We start from the raw sequence: 15,964 nt of genomic DNA, 5'->3' as shown, positions 1-15,964 counted from the left end.
CTAACATCCCCAAAAACCTCCTCATTCCACTTTTTCAGATCCACTTTTAATGCCTTCAACTTTCGAGCCAACACATAACTCGGGTTGCCCTCATAAATATATGAGCTCCACCACATCTTGACCTGCTCCTCAAAACCTTCTGCATGCAACCACATATTTTCAAGTCTAAAAGGCCTGCTACCCCTTCTCTCCACTCCACAGTCCAGTAATAATGGAAAGTGGTCAAGCAATACGCGAGACAACCTTCTTTGTGAAACGTCAGGAAACAATTCCTCCGATTCTGGAGAAAACAAGAACCTATCAATTATGGACCATGTCAGACGATTGGACCACATGAAACTCCCTCCTACCATCAGAATATCCATGAGACCCTGCTCAAAAATAAATTTAGAAAATTCTGCCATTGCTTGAGATTGCCTGGTATCCCCTATTCTTTCACAAGGACGCCACACGACGTTAAAATCCTCACAAGTATTTGGCTAGTACTGAGTCTAATCCATTCCCTTGGAAGAGTATTTGGCACACCAAGGCACCCACGAGAATGGCCTTCTTTACTTGGACGGCGGTGTTAAGGAAGATCCTCACAATAGATAATCTTAGGAAAAGGAATCTCTTGTGGTCAATAGATGTTGCTTGTGCAAATCGGATGGGGAGACGATCGATCATCTTCTTCTCCATTGTGAGATCACTCGCTCTCTATGGTATGCTATCTTTAGCTGGTTTGGATTGTCATGGGTCATGCCTCGAAAGGTGGTGGATTTGTTCGCTTGTTGGTGGTCGGGAGCGAGTTCTCAAAGTGCTGTTGTGTGGAAAATGGTTCCCCTTTGCCTAGTGTGGTGTTTATGATTAGAAAGGAATGCGAGATGCTTTGAGGATTCTGAGAGATCTTTGGAGGACCTCACGGCGTTCTTCTTCTACACGCTTTTCACTTGGACAGCAGCATGGCTTGCCCCTTTAGTGATTAGCTATCTTGATTTTCTTGTTCTTTTTTCTTCTCCTAATTAGGTGTTTTCTCTTGTATACTTCCTGTGTACTTGGGTTGCGCCCCTCTGCGTTTTTGATATATAAACATTACTTATCAAACCCCTCCCCCTTGAGGCCAAATACACCACGGCATCTCCCATAAGGATATTAGACCAGCCAATTCAACCCATAGGTCTTTGCGTTCCACATCATTATTTGACACATAAACCCCCGCAAACGCCCATTATATATTTTCTGTGACACTTTTGAAAGTACAAGCTACCACAGATCTCCCACACACTCCTCTACCTTCTCAACCACTCGCCTATCCCACATTAACAATATACATCCTGATGCCCCTCTCGAACACATACAACCAATCCACATGAATACACCCCCACACACTACAAACCACCTCCCTACTAATATCCTCCATTTTTGTCTCTTGCAAACATACAATATTAGCCTTCCACTCCCTTAACTGCCCCCTAAACGTAAATTGATTGAAATTGAAAGTTCAAGGGTGTAAAATAAGAGTTTTTGAGTTTTGGGGGTCTTCTCAAAACGCGCGGTAGTTCAGGGGTCTAAAGTGAAATTTTTCCAAAAAATAATAAACAATGGGCCCACGCTTCACTTGAGAAATGCATGTCCCTCCCGCTAGAAGTTCAACTCCCAACGGGTGCATGTGTAACTTCCCAATTCAAAAAAAAAAGAAAAAAAAAGAAAAAAAGTAATGTCACTTTACATCATGGATAAATGTTTCAGGTAGTATGTACCACAGTTCCTGTCAGGATCTTCATTTGTAGGTTGTAATCATCATCTTGTATTGTTACATTTCATTGATATTTCCACAGATTTGTTGTCTGTTATTGGGTTTTATTTTCTCCTGTTTTATGCAGATTGTCATACTTATATCTCAAATTAGGGTGAATTCAATGTCAATTGTTCGAGTGAAATCAGCTGATGTTAATGGGTTACTAGATCAGTTCAGAAAATTTTCACCCACTGAAGGTGCTTTAACAAGTAACATAGAGCAGGTTTGTCTACATAGTATGTCATTTTCCCCCGCTCCATTTGCTATCTGCTGCTTAGTATAAATTTTCATGTTCATGTTATCATTTACATGTGCGAGAGACAATTATGCCCCTAGATCATGCTGTATTGTACTTGTTACTCTTACAGGTCCGAGTAGGTCAAGCTATTTATAGAGCCGGTAGTTTGTTCAACCATTCTTGCCGGCCAAATCTCCATGCATATTTCATTTCGCGTACTCTCTTTATACGGACAACAGAGTTTGTGGCAGTAGGGTGTCCCCTGGAATTGTCCTATGGTCCACAGGTATTCCTGCTCTTGACTATTAGACCTCTTTGCATGGAACTGCTGATCCCCCCAAAATTATTGATTGAGTAGTGATAGTAGGTTAAACCTCTCACATCATGTAACAATAAATATGAAAATACCTTGTTCAACTAGTAAAAAAATGGATTTGTCTTACAGGTTGGCCAGTGGGACTGTAAAGATCGCCTTAATTTTCTAGAAGATGAGTACTCATTTAGATGTCAGTGCAGTTCTTGTACAGAAGTGAATCTCTCCGACCTTGTTCTGAATGCTTATCACTGTGTCCATCCAAATTGTCATGGTATAGTCTTGGATAGCTGTGTGGTCAACCGTGAGAAACAGAAAACTATGCACTTCCAGAGTGCCACCGAGATAAGCAGCTTCAAGTCTTATATGGAGGTATTCTATATTTTCTATGATGTAAACTTTGGGTAACCATGAAATGTAATGTAATCATGGTCTTGCTGCTGCATCCTAAAATTCTTGATGGACAATATTCACTCGCTCCTGAGTGCCAAGGCATCTGATCCTAATCTGAATAGGAGGGATTGGCTTAAACATGTACAACTTTGTACTTTTGGATGAGCACTGAAAACAAACAAGAAAAAATTGCAGGCAAATGAGATTGCAATTATTTGAATCTATACTGATGCAGTTATATGTTGAATTCTGAAGTAGTGGGTCTTATTTTGTATATGCATGAATTTGATTTTATGCCACTTGTGGACCTTTGATGTGACTGTTGCCTGCACTCTTGAGTTGCTATAATAAAAAGGTTCCAACATTTCTTTCCTTTCACTGGAACTTGGTATTTTTACAGGTCAATATGTTGAAGCGTGTTCAAAGCAATGGCTCCCTTCATATTGATCCTGGATATTGTTTGAAATGTGGTTCTTATTGTGATCTGGAATCTTCATTGGCAGCAGTTAATAAATCTTGGATTTCTATTAGAAGGTATATTACATTGTATCTTGTTGAAGCTTCATCATTGGCATCCTCAGCTATTCTTTTTAATCTACTAGGTCACTAACAAGAGTTGGTCTTTTACTTCTAATGCTTAAGGTATGCTAATCAATCTTGGCTCCATACTCGCTGAAATCATCCGTGATTGCTTTGGAAACCTCGTACTCCAAGCCATATGATTTAACATCCATTTTATAGTTGAATCCTACGAAATAACTCACTTTTGAGGATTTAGATATATTAGCATGCCCACTCTTACGCCCAAAGGTACATATGTTTCCCCTTCGATTTATGTACTAGACTATCAATTCTTGACAGGCTGCAGGATGCAATAGTTTCTAGAGAAATGTCAAGTACTACAGTGATAGATGCACTGAGATCCCTTTGTCTACTGAGATCAACTTTGCATGCATATAACAAGGCCATTGCAGAAGTAAGTTTTGGCCACCCTCTCCTCCACTTTTTCTTTTTTGTTATTTTTGAGGGCAATGTAATGTATTTTTAATCACTGCAAATAAAAGTTTTGGTGAAGTGTCTGGCTGGTGATAAGTGTGGACAAACACTGGATGCCAATAAATTAGCTTCCCTTGATCTACTATACACGTGCACAATAGGTCTATCGACATACATTAGCATTGTATATCATTAGTTGCCTCAAAAGTATAAGCTAAGAGAAAAGGGTGAATGTGATCAGGTGAATTTGATCATTTGATTAATATTTTAACACTCTTCTCACATGTAGGACTAAACCTTTCCTCATTTAGTGGGCCCAACACAGAATATTTAAATGAGAGGTATAATATGAAGTAAAGATTCTAACTCAAAACATTTACTCTCATACTCTATTAAATCACTCGTTCCAAAATGTTAAGTTGATAGGAGATAAGTGAACTTAAACCTGTGGGTAATGTGCCAAATGTGAGTGGGCTGGCGCAAATATTGTGTTGTAGGGCCTCATCTTTGCCTATGAAATATTTGGGCCTCCCATTGGTGCTCTGTTTAAGGCTAAATTTATTTGGTATACTGGATAGAAATTACTTTACTTGTCTAAGGGCGGTAGAGTAACATTGATTAAATGAACGCTTTCCAATCTTGCCACCTATGCCTTTTCCCTCTTTCCTATCTTGGTTGGCGTTGTTAATTAGTCAAAAAAAAAAAAAAAAATTGTAGACATATTTTTGGGGTGGTTTAGATAATGAGTATAAATTCCATCTTGTTAATTGGAAGAAGGTTTGTACTCCTATTCAATTTGGAGGGCTGGGAATTAGTCGTTTGATTACTTTCAATCAGGCTTCTATTGGGAAAGTGGTTCTAGAGGCTTGCTAGGAGAGGCCTTTTGCGTCAGATTGTGGATAAAAAGGTATGGGAGTTTGGCAGGTGGATGGTGCACTAACGACATCACTAGACCCTATGGGATACCTTCTCTATTTTTGCTAGTTTTCAAGTAGGTGAAGGCTCTCGCACCAAATTTTGGCATAGCATGTGGTGTGGAGGTCATCCTTTAATGGAATATTTTCCGGAGTTATTTTGCCTTGCCCTTATAGGGATGCTCTGGTGACTGACCTTAGAATTGTTAGCAATGATGTGGTTCATTGGGACATTAGCTTCATGTGGACTCAGTCTCCTCTTTCTTCAATGTCTTGTATTCCACTAGGGTGTGTCGGGGAGGAGATGATAAGCTATGTTGGATGCACTCAAAGATCTTTTGAGGTCAAATCCTTTGTTCTTTCCAAATGTTGACTACTCTTTTTCCCGTTCTTGATTTACCAGGTGTTTTTTCTTTATGTTTCCTTTATGCTTGGGGTGTGCCCGCTGTGCTTTTAATCAACATCTTTTACTTATCAGAAAAAATTAATATTCTAACAAGCACTAACTAAAACTTACAAATTTATGCTGATGCAGCCAAAAGATGCTGTAACAATTAGATCTTACTGTAAAACTGAAAATGAAGCCTTAGAAGGCTGATAAGGGAGGAAAACCAGCAATGAATATTTTTCAGTTGACAGAAATCTTTTGGCTGGTGGTCCGGTGGTGAGGCTTTTGTGTGAGGGGAACGAGGATCAGGTTGTGGCTCTCCTAACAGCCATTGAAGAGGATCATTCCCAGGAGGTTAAGGGTGCGTGCTCCAGAGGTAGGAGGGAGCTTATAAACTTAAAATGCTCTATTAACTACAAGTATTCAGGAGCGCCCTCAAGGCAGGGGAAAGGCAAGGCTCGCTTTTTTAGCATTGAGCGCTTCATGTGGGTCTTGGGTTTGAGGGCTTTTGGTGTTTTGTGGATTTTTTTGTTTTTTGCTCGCTCTAGTTAGGTGATTTCCTTTGTATATTGCTAGTGTACCTAGGGGCACCTTTCACTTTTTATAAAAGCTTTCTATTACTTATCAAAAAATAAATAATTTCTTTATATTTTTAGTCGAATGTATATAGAGATTACCATCTTGGCCCTTATTTAAAATCCCTTTCATTCTCTAGACAGATTATAAATACAATTTAGAGTTCCCAAGTCAAAAGACTAAGGTCCCGTTTGGTTTACTATTCTTTTATTTGGTAGGGATCTATTCATAGGAATAGTTATTCTCGTAGAAATAACGATTCCCTTACGAAGAGGAATGCTTGTTCCTCTAAAAAATTAGGGGAATAGTTATTCCTTAAGGAATAGACTGCATTTTCCCAAAAAAACACCCATATTATTTTTCATGTTATTTCAAGGGTTAATAACTTGTTTAGTACCTAGCTTTTCTCTTTTTTATTTTTTCCCACCTAGGTTTTAATTCGTATCACAAATGATACCTGACTTATGGGTAAATACCGGTTTAGTACCTCCTTCACCATTCTGTCAATCAAACTAACAGACTGACATGTGTTATAACAAAAAATTGCCATGTGTCCTAACAAAAATAAAAAATAAAAAATCATAGAACTAATGAAAATAATTAAAAACAAAACTTAAAAAAAGAAAGAAAAAAAATGTGAGGTGGCCGAAATTAGTTCGGTTGATGGAATGTAACAAAGGTATTAAATTGGTCTTTACCTATAAGTCAGGTACCATCTGTGATACGACTTGAAACCTAGGTAGGAAAAAATAAAAAAGTGAAAACCTAAGTACTAGAAAGGTTATTAACCCTTATTTCAAACTTAAAAAATAAAAATTTTAGGGTCTGAAAATAAAAATAAAAATTGAAAAATAAAGAAGAGGTCAAAGGTGGTTGCACCACCCCCGGAGCGTCTGATGGTGGTCCCTCGAGGGCTTCGGGGGTGGTCCTAGCCACACTCGCAGGTCGTCGGGGGTGGTTGCACCCACTTTATTTTCTAGGTTTTTAATTTTTTTTTTTTTAATTGAGTTGAAAAATAAAATAAATAATGTAGGGTTTTTAATAATTTTGATTCAATTCCAGTTAGAGCATGTGTGTTGTTACCAAACTAAGGATTACGAATAACTATTTCATTTCACTCTCATCTATTCTCAGCAATAACTATTCCCTTTCTTAATGTAATACTCACTTTGCAAACCAAACGAGACCTAATAATTATTGACCATCATAATTGTATCTTTAGTTCCCAAAATAAGGAATTAAGGAACGGCTGCTGAACCCACAAAAGATATCATATCACAGATTTTATGGACTGGTTAGTTTGATTTGTTGGCTGCATCAATGACTGTATATGATGTGATATTTACAGGTCGAGGACAATCTTGCTCAGGCATTTTGTTTGGTTGGAGAATTAAAGCTGGCAGTGGACCATTGTGAAGCATCAATTGAGGTAAAATATTCATTAGCTCAAAAGTTGTCCACATACCTTAATGTTTAGGGTTTAGGGTTTATTTTATGTTGATTAGCCCTAATTGGTGTGTGAGGATGATATAGGACTGATAAGCTCTTTTACTGGCAACCCCTTTCAGGGGGAAGTGGAACAATTATTTAGTGAACTCTTAAATTAGTTTGGGCCCTTTTGGATATGATGTGGCCCTCGGCATGTGTCATTGCTCACATCTGGGTTGGCTTCAGTTTTCACTTGGGCTTCTTTTCGTAAAAGCCTTGGCCCAGACACTGTTCAGTGTCTGACCCATTGACCGGTTTTCTCCCTCAACATTTGTCATTTTTTCACCATATTGCCCCTCTCTCTGCAATTTTTCCACAGAAATTAAATCCCACGCTTTTTGTTTGCTCAGCTTCTCCTTCTTCCTTTCACTCTCTAAACCCATTCTTCTCCGACATCAGCTTCTCCTTCTTCCTTTCTCTCTCTAAACCCATTCTTCTCCGACTGCATCAGCTTCTCCTTCTTCCTTTCTCTCTCTAAACCCATTCTCCGACTACATTAGCTTCTCCTTCTTCCTTTCTCTCTCTAAACCCATTCTTCTTCTTCCTTTCTCTTTCTTGTTTTTATTTAGGTTATTTTTTATGCCTAGGCCGATCAATAGGAGAGTTTAATTGGTTATTTTCTTTTGGTTTGGGAGGAAGGAAGGTGTTGGTTTTCTTGAGAAGTTTGTGGCTTGATTTTTTTTTTTTTGTTATGGCTTGAATTTTCTTGGGTTTTTTTCTCTACTGACTGCCTGGGTTGGTGTTCTTGAAGATTTGGGTTGTTCTTAAATTGAACCCAGTTTTGAGGTCCAGTTTTTTCTCCACATTCAACATGTTCTTCGTCATGAATTGCAAGAACACCAACCCAGGTGGGTAGAGAGAGAGAGAAAGGAAGAGGTTTAAGAGAGAAAGATGGGTTTTGAGGAGAAGAGGGAGAAGAAGGTTAGAGAAATTCCGTGAAAATACTCAGTTTGGTTAGAAATTGTCTTGATTACTTCTCAGATTAAACAAAAACAAGAAGAGAAAGGAAGAAGAAGAAGAATGGGTTTAGAGAGAGAAAGGAAGAAGGAGAAGAAGCGTGAGAGAAGGAACCGTTCCATGAAATCACAGCCTTTGTTTTCTTTTTCCTTGTTTTCTGTATAATCTCAGTCGTTGGGAGATTTAACAGCAAAACTACCGCAACTAAGAAAATAAATGGCTAAAAAAGTAATTTTACAAGGGTCACGTGTTGGAAGGCACAGAACCAAATGTTAAACAGTATCTAGGCGGGCTCCATTGCGGTTGCCAAACGCCACCTTAGTGTCATTGCTGCTGTCACCCATCCTTGCCATCGTTACTTGGTGTCCAGCCTCTATCAGCGTTGACAACCTCTTCCAGTGCCAGTGATGATGTCTCTGAGCTCTCCCAGTGTTGAAGACTTGATAAGTTGTTCACTGTTCTCTGGTGCTTTCTGACCTACCCGTTTTTTCGTTAGGTTGGTCGCCGGAACCATATGTGCCATCTTTGATCTTGTTGGCACCGCCATAGAGCTAGTCACCAGAAGCGCCTCTTGATGTGGCCTTTTCTTTGTGTAAAAATTATCAATAATAAAAATACCACTCACAATAAAACGAATCTTTGTAGAATAGGGCTATATTGATGGTGTCGAACCTCAATGACTACACTGACGTTATTAAGCTTGTCAGAATTAATTTTAACTTAATCCTATGTTCCATTTTCTCAATCACATTGTCCCATATATATGATTGGCATTATAGGATGCCCCCAATAGAAGACCAAGATACTTAAAGGGTAGAGACCAACCCCTTATAGGATGCCCCCAATAGAAGACCAAGATACTTAAAGGGTAGAGACCAACCCCTTATAGGATGCCCCCAATGGTCCCATATATGCTTTTTGCTGGAGTAGGGCAAAAAAAGCTGGATCACAATGTCTCAAAAGAAATCAAGGCTGAATTGGCCAGAAAATGCAAGAATTGGACTTAACCAGCACTGAACCGGCTGAAAATAGATTAAATCAGGCAAAACACAACCTGAACCAGCCAAAAATGGATGAAATCAGCCAAAAAAAACCACCTGAACTGGTCGAAAATAGATGAAACCAGCCTGAAAACCACTGAAACTGGCCAAAACTAAGTGGAATCGACTGAAAAATCACTGCAACTGACTAGAACTAAATGGTACTGGCTGAACTTGAGGGAATTGGCCAAATCAAACTGAAGAAACCGAAATTACGATCCAGGTCGACTGATGTGATCGGATTCGAGTTGATCTACTTAGGCCTGGGATTGAGCTGATGAAGACAGATCCAGGCCAGTTTTGATGGATCAATCTAATTCCCAATTGATGGGCTGGATCCACTATGCCTGACCCGATCTTTAACTCAAAAGAGACTTGTCCTAAGTTATAACACAACTGAGCCTTAGATATCTTTAACCTGGATTAGAGTCATTCCCATAACCAAGCACCAGCTTTCTCTTCCAATTCAGCCGGAGATTCTTTTCCAATTCAGCCGGAGATTCGATAGTGTCAACTGGCTCTCACCATTGGCAACCACCAGAAATCGATTTGCGACTTCACACACTCCCAGCAACCACAACAGCTTGAAGCTTTCACCACTAGCAACCACCTCAGTTCTAAACTCACCACCAACCACAACACATGCTTCGATGTCAACCGCTACAATCACTAGAAATGCTGTCAGCCACCCCTACAGACATGGGTTACCACCACACACAACAACCAATACCCCCAAATCAATTTGGTTCTCCCGGTAAAGCCACTAACATAGCAACCACAATGTGGATCGGCTGTCCAACACAACCATCAACGAGAATAACCATTCCTACAAGGACAAGGGCAACGGATCCCTACTGTCATGGTTATAACAATACTCACCTCCAACCACGAGCATCAGGTGAAGCCTAAACCAACAATGCAACACTATCGTAGAACTGGGCAAGAAAAGAATAGGAGAAAAGACAAAAAAGGGGGGGCAAAAAAAGAAGGGCTTGGAAAAAAAAAAATTGTTAGCACTCTGAGATCTTGCTTTAGTACCATATCAAGATTAGGGTTTGCCCAAAAAGAGACTCTAAACATACTATGGCCTCACTATTTTCATATATATATATATATAATAGAGAGTATAATAATACCAATATATATAATAGAGAGTATAATAATACCAGTAACACCCTTTTAAACTTTAATAAAATAGTACTTGGACGGCCGCTTGGTTAGCTCCTTTAGTGATTAGTTTCTCTGATTTTTTTTTTCATTTCTCTCCCTCCTAGGCGCTCTCTGTTTATACTTCCTGTGTATATGGGTTGCGCCCCTTTGCGCTCTTTTATATCATCATTACTTATCAAAAAAAAAAAAAAAAATAGTACTTTTTCTAACAGTGCTACTTCACATAATATAGGAGAAATTGGGGCACATGAACATCTTATCTCGGGAACCATAGGATTGACAACATTACTACGTTACTTGTTACCTAATTTTTGCTTGCACTTTCCCTCAAAATTGTCTATCAGTTTTACACAGGAGATTTGATGTGTAGGGAGGCTTATATGGTCAGTAATGCTTGAGTTCACAATAAACAATTTATTTGATTTCAATTTGGTTCAAGGGAAAATGCACTTTACCCCCTTGAAATTTGAGGTCTTCTTCAATTTGAACCTCAATATTTAAAAATTTACAATGTAACCCCCAAATGTTTCAAAAATATGCAATTTTTTTTTTTTTTTTGATAAATAATGTTTATATATCAAAAGCGCAGAGGGGCGCAACCCTAGTACACCGGGAGTATACAAGAGAAACACCTAACTATGAGAAGAGAAAAGAATGAGAAAAGAACAAGAAAATCAAGATAGCTAATCACTAAAGGGGCAAGCCAAGCTGCTATCCAAGTGAAAAGGGTGTAGAAAAAGAAGGCCGTAAGTTCTTCCAAGGATCTCTCAAAATCCTCAAAGCATCTCGCATTCCTTTCTAACCATAAACACCACACAAGGCATAGAGGAACCATCTTCAACAAAACAACACTCCGAAAACGCCCTCCCGACCACCAACAAGCAAACAAGCCGGCCACCTTACTAGGCATAACCCATGACAATCCAAACTGACTAAATATAGCATACCATAAAGAACGAGCGATCTCACAGTGGAGAAGAAGATGATCGATCGTCTCCCCATCCGATTTGCGCAAGCAACATCTATTGATCACAATAAGATTCATTTTTTTATGATTATCAATAGTAAGGATCTTTCCTAACACCACCATCCAGGTAAAAAAATCCACTCTCGAGGATGCCTTGGTGCGCCAAATACTCTTCCAAGGAAAAGGACTAGCCTCTTTACTTGCTAGAATATTATAGAAAGATCTAACATCCAACTTCCATTTGCTAGACGGAACCCACCAAATTTTATCCTCCCATTCCCTACTCATTCTATGGGAATACAACAAAGTAAAGAACGAGGCTAACACTTCCAAAGGGTGTCCATTACTAATTGCTGTCTAAGTAGACGAAAAGGACATCACGTGCGTCTCACGTGAGATTTTTATGCTGAGTCTCCCCATTTTACATCCAACCCACTGTGTGAAATTACCACAGTGCCGCTCATTAAACCCAACGCCTGTTTTTATGTTTTTGTTGTCAACTCTTTTGTTTTTCAAACCCACCCACACGACAGCACTCTCATGCTCCTTTTGGGAAGCTATCTTTTTCAATGCTATTTCCAATTTGGAGGAAGTTCATGGCTCCTGGTGGGAGCTGATCCCTCTCTCTCGCTTGATCTAAGGAGTAGACATCCCAAGCATCATCTCTCCAGTAGGTAGAGTTGATTTCGGGGACATGGGCAACCTTCCAATTATCTCCACCATCGATGTCTGGACGTATTGTCATGATCAAATCATCAGGCATGTCAAAAAATTCAACCAGTTTAAGCTTGCTAAGGTGTTCAATACCTGATGGCAGCCTGTGCAAGGATTTATAGCGCTGCAGGATTAGCTTTTCAAGAAAGGGCATTGCTCCCATTTCTACTGCAACTGTCTTCAGTACATCCAACTTATCAAGGCCTAAAACCTTTAGCCTCTGAAATCCTTGAGCCTTAAACTGCAATATCTTCTCCCTCTTAAACCTGCAGAAATTCAAGATGTACAAGATTTGGTAGACCTTGGAGTGACTCAAGCGGATCAACCCTCAATTGACTCCATTTCAAAGATACCTTTGCCAAACTATGGAGAGAAGATATCCGGTGTGGTAACTTCTCTAAACATCCTACCAAGTATAGCCGCTGCAGAAATGGAGGGAAAGATAGGCTTTCAAGATCGATGATCTCGTTCTCTTCGGTTGACATTATCAACAAAGCGCGGAGGTTTGTTAGCATGTTAATGGAGGAGCATAGAGCAGCCCCATTTTCTCTTCTGAGCTTTACAATAACAAGCCTCCATAGTTGATTCAGCCTTCCAAGTTCTTTCATCATATCATCGCCACCTAGATCATCGGCCTCAATGACACTGAGCTTTTATAAGAATCGGAGACGTCCGATTTGTGGCGCCATGGCCTTAAAACCATATTTGGAGTTGAAGTGTGCATAGGAGCAAATCTCATACCGATACACCAATAGGTGGCGAAGTTTCTGAAGCCGCGAGATCTCAACAGGCAATGCAGTCACCCATGTGTGTGTAAGATCAAACATCTCCAGGTTCTGCAGATTCCCAATTGAGTTTGGAATGATTTCTATCTTTGTGACTCTCAAGCTTGGATATTTCAGATGGAACAGCTTGGTGATCTCATTTGGGAATATCTCTAGAGGTGCACCTTGCAAATCTAACAAATTAAGTAGCCTAAAATCAAGAGGAAACTAAAGGGAGTTTGAAGACTCAGACAGTGATGATTCTACCCTTCAAAACATGAACAAAGAACCAAGCCAAGAGATGCTCTTGGTTTCTTGCATATCTTGCGTGGTTTTATGTATCGACAAGCAACAAACTTTTTCCTGCCACATCGTGTTTTGTCCTCAAGCTATGGTTACAAAATTTTGGTCTCTTGACTTCCAAATGATTATCTCACAAAAAAGGTCATGGATGTGACAAGTTCTGCAAAAGGAGCACGAGAGTGCTGTCATGTGGGTGGGTTTGAAAAACAAAAGAGTTGACGAGAAAAATGGGGAGACTCAGCATAAAAATCTCACGTAAGACGCACGTGATGTCTTTTCCATCTACTTAGATGGCAATTAGTAATAGAGGATGTTAATTGCAAATTTTTGAAACATTAAGGAGTACATTGCAAATTTTTAAACATTGGGGTTCAAATTGAAAAAGACCTCATACTTTAGGGGGGTAAAGTACATTTTCTCCTTTAGTTTATTGTCAATCTATTTGATTTTAATATACTTATTTGAAATCAGGGTTTTCTGATGTAAAATGTGAAATACTAAATAATTGAACTTATTGTTAATGTTTTGTTAGGAATAAGTTCAATTATTTAGTATTTCACATTTTACATCAAAAAGCACTGCATTAATATGATATACAATATAGCAATTTGTCACTAACAGCCTTCATATGTTTTCGAAGTAATGAAATGTGAATGAGAACTTGATGGCTTTTTTCTATGGCAGATTGTGGAAAAGCTCTATGGCCCTAAGCACATTGCCATTGCAAATGAACTTGTGAAGCTCTCATCTATTCAGCTATCCATGGGAGATTGTGCTGCTGCAAAGAACATAAATCGAGTTCGTGAAATTTTTTCTTGTTACTATGGATCTCAATCAGACATGATGTTCCCATATCTGCAATCCCTTTGCGGAGACACTAACAAGTTTGTTTAATAAAGGTTTGATCCTTTCAGTGTCATTTAAGAGGAAAATTCCAGATGACAATATCATGTGTATAATACACTTCAAACAGTATTAACTATTTATGGAGTCTACTGCTTTAAATCTTATCTGATCATTTATATTATTCATTTGATCAGTTACATCTAATCTATTGTGATTTTTATCTATTCCAGTTATTTTTGCTCTAATTCAGTAGTGTTAGAAGAGTATTTGGGTTTGTGGGTATTTGTGGTCATTGTTATATTTTTCAAAACCTATATAATACTGTGTGAGGTAGGCTACAAGATATTAACGAGAGCCTCCTCTTTTCTTTCCATGCAAACCGTGTTTTGGGCCAACAAAGTGGCCAACTTGCGTGTTTTCTAATTCACCTCTGCCTTCGTCAGAGATTCCTTTGGGGGGAATTACTTTCACTCTTCCATGCTCAACCGATGCATATGTCAAATGGCATGTGAGACGCACGTGACGAGTTGATCGTCTGAGCTAACGCCTTTGATTAATAGAATTTGAGTTTTAGGCACAAAATGATAGTTTGATAGGGTCGGGCAGTAGGATTGACAGTTCATTGGGACAAAGTGACAATGCGTTGTAGTTGATGAGAAAAAAATATAATTACCCAAAAATAAAAAAGAAAAAGAAAAACCAGAGCATATAGAACAAACAACCACTCAATATTGGGACTTAAATATGTATTGCCAAAGCTGACAACTTTGGAGAGGGAGTCATTAGCTAGAGTGACACTTTAAGGTGTATCATTAGGGTGATAATTAGAGAGAGAAGTAGATGAACCAGTCATATGTTCATTTGCTTGAAAATCAATAACCAACAGGTTGCTAGTGGAGGATAAAAGATAGTGAGATGTAATATATGAATGAGCAAGAGTATCAATGGAAGAGGAAGAGGCCCGCTTATGGGTTAAGCACCGAGAATACTCAATTTTTGAAATGGAAATCATATCAAAATTTAGAGTTTGGCTCGAACTAGCATGTAGTCTGGGTGCTGAGAATCCTCTTGGGAAGAAACCTGATTGGCAAACCAATGTTTTGTCGCATAAATCCCACCAATAATGGAATAGGATCTTCTCCAGTCCATTTTGAACTGAAGAATATCTAGTTAATAGCCAAGATCGAGAGATCTTGGGGTCATAAATAGAACATATGTCCCATTAATATAAATAATAATAAAATATTATTTATATTTTAAAAATAATTAAAAAAAGTAATGGGTGACCTGGGGTGACTGGCCACCCCATGGCCCTTGGGGGTGGTTGAGCCACCCTCAAGGACCAAATTAAAAAATAAAATTAATAATAATAAAATTGATTTGGCACTTGGGGGTGGATTGGCCACCGCAAGGGCCAAATAATTTTTTTTTTTTTTTTTTATTTGGTCCTTGGGGTGGCCGAACCACCCCCAAGGACCATGGGCCACCCCAAAGCCCAACTAGGGTGTCTAGCCACCCTTTACTTTTTTTTTATTATTTTTTAATTTTTTATTATTTTAATTTGTAATTATTTTTAAAATATAAATAATATTTTATTATTATTTATATTAATGGGACAAATGTGCCATTTATGGCCTTAAGATTTCTTTAAAGAAATCTTAACCATTAACTGGATATTCACCAGTCCAAAATGGATCGGAGAGGATCCTATTCCAATAATAATCCACTTAATGATTATTATGACAATAATAAGTGTGTTTGTGAAGTTCACGACTTCCGGTCATACCACCTTCTCGAGAATCACATCTATCACAAAAACCATGATCACCACGAGATCTACTAAAACTGCCACGTGCAACAATAAAAGCATAGCCCTCACCATTACATTCAGAACTCAATTGAGAACCCGAATTAAAAAAAGTAGCATGCTGAATATGAAAAAACACCTCCAGAAGAGATGGGAGTTATGATGTTTGGCAATTGGACCAATTCCAATTTCTCTCCTTGTTTGGTTTAGTTAACCAATTGAACAATTGAGCAGCATAAAATTTATATTTAGCAACAAACTTGTTTACTCTTGCCATTTTAAATCAGACAACTAGCGAAGCACATTCAATATT

General features: G+C 38.7%; 1 protein-coding gene across 2 annotated transcripts in view; it reads left to right on the top strand.

Annotated features, from left to right (window-relative positions):
- The window catches only part of LOC132186062 (uncharacterized), a 30,003-nt gene extending 15,926 nt beyond the window's left edge, over nt 1–14,077 (top strand). The window contains exons 9-15 of one of the 2 annotated variants that reach the window (XM_059599838.1): nt 1,863–2,000; nt 2,146–2,301; nt 2,461–2,700; nt 3,122–3,255; nt 3,583–3,697; nt 6,944–7,024; nt 13,683–14,077. In XM_059599838.1, coding sequence (XP_059455821.1) covers nt 1,863–2,000; nt 2,146–2,301; nt 2,461–2,700; nt 3,122–3,255; nt 3,583–3,697; nt 6,944–7,024; nt 13,683–13,892 — 1,074 coding nt within the window. In that variant the 3' untranslated portion in view covers nt 13,893–14,077. Of the gene's footprint in view, nt 1–1,862; nt 2,001–2,145; nt 2,302–2,460; nt 2,701–3,121; nt 3,256–3,363; nt 3,698–6,943; nt 7,025–13,682 lie in introns of those variants that run through there. The other variant, XM_059599840.1, reaches the window with a different exon arrangement.
- The last annotated feature ends 1,887 nt before the right edge of the window (nt 14,078–15,964 follow it).

Source organism: Corylus avellana, chromosome ca7, assembly GCF_901000735.1.
Source record: "Corylus avellana chromosome ca7, CavTom2PMs-1.0".
Taxonomy (NCBI): domain Eukaryota; kingdom Viridiplantae; phylum Streptophyta; class Magnoliopsida; order Fagales; family Betulaceae; genus Corylus; species Corylus avellana.
The sequence above is the reverse complement of the archived record's forward strand: the minus strand, read 5'-3'. Positions and strand labels throughout refer to the sequence as shown.